The following is a 5,692-nucleotide window of genomic DNA, read 5'->3' as shown; positions in this document are numbered from 1 at the left end:
AGACAGCTGTATTATGAGTGCAAGAGTGGCACAGGGAAGGCTAGAATCGAACGCTATGCAGTGTACCTGTTTCGGAACATAGTCCCCTACGAGCACTACTCGGACTGGGTCAACAATGTGAATTACGTAGGCCTTAGTGGCAAGGATGCCTTGCCCATCAACCTGCGGGAAACTATGAAGGCACATTTACAACATCGGTTCAACAAAATGCACAGTGAAGACTGGAGAAAGATTCGGGACTCTATCAATGAACTGCTCAGAGTGAAAAGAAGCAGACTTTTCTTTATGTCAAAATAGAGTACTTTACGGGAAATTGTTATGATACGTTTACGTTACAAACTTCTGTGTGTTCTATTGAAATTTGGTTACAAAATTATTTCTGGATGTAAAGTCTTCCTGGGAGCAGTTGCAATCATTGTTATGAATGTTAAGATGTGTTATGTTCTTTAACCATAAAAAGTATGTTGGTTCATAATATTCCTTAATACACTTAACTACAAATAAAAAAAAAAAGACGAAATAAAGTTCTTGAATTTACATAATTTCGAGATTAACGAACATTTCTTGACTTTTCTGGATTTCATTTTATTGATACAAAAATAGTTTGAGTTGTTTTTTTTGTGGGTTTTGTTTTTGCTTGTATGACACCACAGCACTTGCCCAAAAAGTGCACACAGCAAAGCTCCCAGAAAATCCTCCACATGTATTGGACCGTCTCATGTTCACCACAAAAGCCCCACAAAGAACTTAAAAACTGGGAACCAGCAAAGCGGGCTGACGTGACAGAGGAGACCAAAATGTATGGGGCAAAGCAGGGACCCATGCTCTGTCCTTCCTTGTCTATATAAGTTCTTAAAAACAACTCAAAGCATTCTACATCTCTCTAAACAGGCTAGTGAGGACCACTACGGAGGTAAAGCAAACGCCCACAGCCCCGGGTCCTACCAACCCTACAGGTGAGGATCCTTTCTCTGACCTCTGACTCACTTGAATATCTCCCTTACCTGTGTGCGATTAGGATGTTACACTGAATTAGGGGCTCGAACCCTACTGCTACCTGCTCGTCTACTGAACTCATCTGTTCTCATCCTTTCTATTGTGTCAGTCTCTTCAGCTCAGCCCAAGCCTTCGCCCACCGCCACCACTACCATGGTGTCGTCGCAGACCCCCTACCTCCAGCTGATCCCCACCACTTCCAACACTTCGTCCACGCTTGCCACTGTCTCCTCCCAGAGCCAGACAGGCACCCTTCTGCTGAAAGCCACGTCGGGCAGCAACATGGTGGGCCAGGGCCAGCCCCTCCTCATCCAGCTGCCCCTGTCTGGTGTCAACGGCCAGCCCGGGACCCTGGTCAACATCCCTGTCTCTTCTTTCGCCGCTGTTAACTCCCTCAACAAGGCCATGACGACCACCCCCGGGGCCACGTACATCCTCAAGGCAGCCCCCTCCACCCCCACCATGTCCACCGCAGTCCCCGGCCTTCAGGCCTCTAGCACCCACCTTTCCCCAGCCCAGGTAACCCTGGCCCGGGCGGTGTACCAGGGGGGCGCGGGGGGTATAAGTACGCCCAGTGCGGGGGTGTCAGTGACTACAGCAAGGGCACCAGCGATGTGCGCCCCCGTGGCGGGGGTGGTGTCGTCTTCGTCGTCCTCGTCGGTGGCTTCGGGGCCAGCAGCTACAGGCTCCGCCCCTCCAGGGACTCCCTCTGGGACAGCCATGACGTCAAAGACAGGTGGGTTTGTCATTAACAGGTTTACCTGCCAGGTTTTTGTTTTTTATTGTTATTTGTTTTTTTATTGAATACATGTGATGCCTTTTACATAAACAGTTACTTAGAAGGTTGTAACAAACAATTAATTTGGTTTGTATATATTGCTCTTCAAATGGTGTCCTTCCATTAGGACTGGGTCTCACACCGGTCTTTTCTTGGTGTAAGCAGTAGTATTATTTTTTTGGAAGTACTGTTTCCATCACCCAGGGTGATTCCGAGGACTTGGGGCGAGCAGGAAGGAGCAAACTATGTCCCTGGTCCTAAATTCCAAAAATATTCCCTTGGTCCCAAGCCAGGGATGGTCCACGAAGACCATTGGCTCAGAACGTTTTTGGTGCCTGTCCTCAGAGTTAGAAACACAAGTCTGCGACTTTAGGCCAAGTTTCCATGGTGGAAGTCTGCCACAAGTGTTGAAATGGAAATGATTTACCTTTCAACTCACTCAGAGAGTGCCATGCAATGTCTCTCAATGTCATCTTTCTCGTTTTCAGATAATCAAGCTACAGGGTCTACTCCAACCAAAACTCCTGGCCAGGGGCCTCGTCTCAAAAACTCCTTCATAGATCTCACTGAGGATGATGACGATGTGCAAGGTGAGGAAGAGAACCAACCGAACACCATCTCTTCACTTTCTTCACCCCTATTCTTCACCTCGTTGATTTGTTTCTTTTCTACTCCCTTCATCATTGTCAATTCAGTTAAAAACACCTCGTTTATCCCAGAAGAGCCATTGTTTTCTCCTCTCTTTGCAGTTCCCTCGTCTCGTTCTCCATTTTCTTTTTGTATCCTCCTTTAATAATTCCCTCTTTTCTCCTCAGTGACTGGTGTAAGTAAGGCCAAAGTGACGACAGTGTCCTCTTCGGTTACCCAACGTACCTCTGGGCCTCCCCCGCTGATTAGCACTCCTACTGGTGAGGCCCGCAATGGTGTGTGTGTGTGTGTGTGTGTGTGTGTGTGTGTGTGTGTGTGTGTGTGTGTGTGTGTGTGTGTGTGCGCATACTTGAATGACATCATCATATTCTCATGACATTTCTTCAACCCTCATGATCTGAGTAGAGAATAGGATAATATCAAAGAGTGTTTATCTTGAGAAACTGTGTGTAATTTGAGATTTTTCTATTTCGTCAAAGGTACTACAGCAAGAGCATCTCCCCAAAGCTCCGTGAGCAGTCCTCAACTCACAGTCCACCATCGCCCTCCTCTGGTGAGATTCTAGATATCTATTACAAAAGTGCACATTTATTTATTTGAATTCCACTTCAATGTGGAGTAAATGTGCATAGGCCTGTATGTCACACACACGCTAATCAAAATAAGATGCATTTGAAACTTTTCTCTAATATATCTGGTCTATTGTACACTTAAAGGTCCGGTATGTTGACTTTAGCTTTAAAATAGGACTAAATGGCCATGATAAATCGGTATTCATCAATGAATGAGAGCACATGATGAAGAACGTTCAGTGAAGAGTGCTGTATTGTATTGGTCCAAACAAAGCGTTTTCTAAAATCTGGTGTCGGGTAGGACACTGGCCAATTTCACGTTTGGTTTGTTTCCAAGGATATGTTTGACGCCATTAGAAAACACAGCATATGCACGTTTTCAGATGTTCAGTGTGGCCCGCTAGGGCATCATCACACAACCACATGCTGGACCTTTAACTTGAGTTAATCGGTGTTAATTAAGTTTTGTGTTAATTTATATCGGATCACTGATTCCCATCTCCTCCTGTTTTCCCCCGTAGGATTCCCCGTCGAAAGCACGCCTGGGAAACACTACCACGCCGTCTAGAGCCCCCTCCACTGCCCTGCCCCCCTTACCCACCGCCCCCCCGCCCACCACACGCCTGCCCCTGGAGGCCGCCCAGACCTCCGCCCCCCAGCAGCCGCAGCTGAAGCTGGCGCGGGTGCAGAGCCAGAACGGCATCGTGTTGTCGTGGTGCGTGGCGGAGACGGACCGCAGCTGCGCCGCCGTGGAGAGCTACCACCTTTACGCCTACCACCAGGAGGCCAGCGGCCCGTCCTCGGCCCAGCAGCACTGGAAGAAGATCGGGGAGGTGAAGGCCCTCCGCCTGCCCATGGCCTGCACGCTGACGCAGTTCGTCTCTGGATCCACGTATTACTTTGCCGTTCGGGCGCGTGACGTCTACGGTCGCTTCGGCCTCTTCTGTGAGCCTCAGTGCACTGATGTCATCAATGTCATCCCCGCCTCAAGCTGAGCCAATCAGGAAGGGAAAAAGGGCATTTCATCGGGACAGGAAGTTGAAAGGACTGTTCACTTCTTTTCATATGGTGTTAGGAACCTGAGAACGCTTGAGGGTTGACAAATACACACACACACACACACACACACACACACATTCGGAAACACCTAAATGTATACTGATGGACTCAAGACTACTCCGATTGGGTAATAGGATTTGGCAACGGTTATCGTTGTGCCTACATACGTATTGTATATTTTTTGTGACTCATGAAGCTATTGTACATAAGTGGATTATTCCCCTTCCCCCAGCCCTCCCCCCCGACAGGTCAGATATTTATGTTGATTTCTGGTTTGGATGTTATTTAACCTGATGACTACGTTCACTGTTCTGCTTCACTTAATGTCTCTCAGTCTTAACATTCCTCCTCATTGAAACCAATGGGGGTGTGATACAAAACAAATCCGCAAGCAACTGAATCAACCTTCAACCAATCAGGAAACTGAACCAAACCATCGAACTAGCCCCACTGTTTGTTTTTAGAGTACGCTGATTGGTCCAGCTGTATTTTAGGCTATCCGAGTGCCCCCTCCTTCGGCTAACGCCAGACTGAAACAGAATGTGATCAGGCTGGTTTCATCAGACTAGATGTCATTTGCTTTCCAAAAAATAAATACATTTTACCGTTCACGAAATTGCACAACAATGCATAAATGAAATGTGTGTTAGGAACTAAATATGAACGATGACTGTAATTTTTTAAGTTTTGTCTGGTAACCAGACTTTATAGGAATGGCAAATTCAATAAAAGGTTTTATTGAAAAGTTACAACTGTCACATCTTTGTGTAATGATTGCCTGCTTGCTGAGGCGGCGTCCCCGATTGCTTTTATTACTATCAGATTGTTATGCAGACCATTAAGGGTGAGACAAAGACAAATACTAGAACGCTTGAGTATCATATGAAAGACTAATAGGGATATTTGATATCAAACAAAAATAAAAAATGTTATATTAAGATAATGAGCACCTCTACTCATTGGTTGGTTGCTATGTTCCAATATTCACACTAGCGTACTACATATAAGCAATGTATTGGAAAAGCAGTTTTTAGTGTGGACATTGAACCTGAGCCTGAGAATGGAGAAAGACAGTATTGAATGATCATTCACTCACTGCATATCAATTCATGTTTCCGTTCTCTCTGACAGAAAGGTTTCAACCAACCACAATGGAGTAAAATAAGTGATGCCACACCACACATTGTGTTCTTCTGTTTCTTCTTCTATTGTTATTATTATTAATAATAATAGGCCCACTGCTGCGTTCGCAGAGCGCTGATCTTCTGCACCTGGAAGTGCTTTAGAAGTTTCCTTGCCTGGGCTGGGATAAGAGATCCGGCTGCCATTGATGCACCGAAGCTGTCAATTGATGTTATTATCAGAAGCACACAGCTTTGCAAACCCTCTCCACGCATCCACGAGAGTGGCACTTCTAAAGGCTCACACTTATGCACTTCCCCTCATATTGTTGTGCTGCACTGTGGAAAGAGCGCCACACATTATGTTCCCCGAGAAGAAGCATGAAGAGATTCCACAGCTGGCGGTGCACGGAGTGCTCCAAAAAGTCTTAATAAAAACTGTAAGTGAGTAATTCTACGCCATTGGGTTCCTTAACTGACTGAATGACTGACTGACTCTATTTGTATGCTTAGCCTGC

The 5,692-nt window shown here is 46.1% G+C and overlaps 1 protein-coding gene across 1 annotated transcript; it reads left to right on the top strand.

Annotated features, from left to right (window-relative positions):
• The first annotated feature begins 6 nt into the window (after nucleotides 1-6).
• On the top strand, nucleotides 7-4,805 carry LOC310824479 (activating transcription factor 7-interacting protein 1-like). The gene is made up of 6 exons (XM_083697726.1): nucleotides 7-956; nucleotides 1,106-1,732; nucleotides 2,263-2,364; nucleotides 2,590-2,682; nucleotides 2,902-2,975; nucleotides 3,516-4,805. The coding sequence occupies exons 2-6, from the start codon at nucleotides 1,150-1,152 to the stop codon at nucleotides 3,987-3,989; spliced, it is 1,326 nt and encodes a 441-aa protein (XP_083553852.1). The 5' UTR covers nucleotides 7-956; nucleotides 1,106-1,149; the 3' UTR covers nucleotides 3,990-4,805.
• The last annotated feature ends 887 nt before the right edge of the window (nucleotides 4,806-5,692 follow it).

Source organism: Argentina silus, assembly GCF_951799395.1.
Source record: "Argentina silus genome assembly, contig: scaffold_475, whole genome shotgun sequence".
NCBI classification, from domain to species: domain Eukaryota; kingdom Metazoa; phylum Chordata; class Actinopteri; order Argentiniformes; family Argentinidae; genus Argentina; species Argentina silus.
Note: the sequence above shows the minus strand (reverse complement) of the source record. Positions and strands in the feature narration are given on the sequence as shown.

What these genes read in the sequence shown, in the direction of transcription:
- LOC310824479 (XM_083697726.1), top strand. Translation starts at nt 1,150, where the DNA reads ATGGTGTCGTCGCAGACCCCCTACCTCCAGCTGATCCCCACCACTTCC. An exon ending in AGCCATGACGTCAAAGACAG is followed by an intron (nt 1,733 to 2,262) that starts GTGGGTTTGTCA and finishes TCTCGTTTTCAG; the next exon opens with ATAATCAAGCTACAGGGTCT. An exon ending in GGATGATGACGATGTGCAAG is followed by an intron (nt 2,365 to 2,589) that starts GTGAGGAAGAGA and finishes TTTTCTCCTCAG; the next exon opens with TGACTGGTGTAAGTAAGGCC.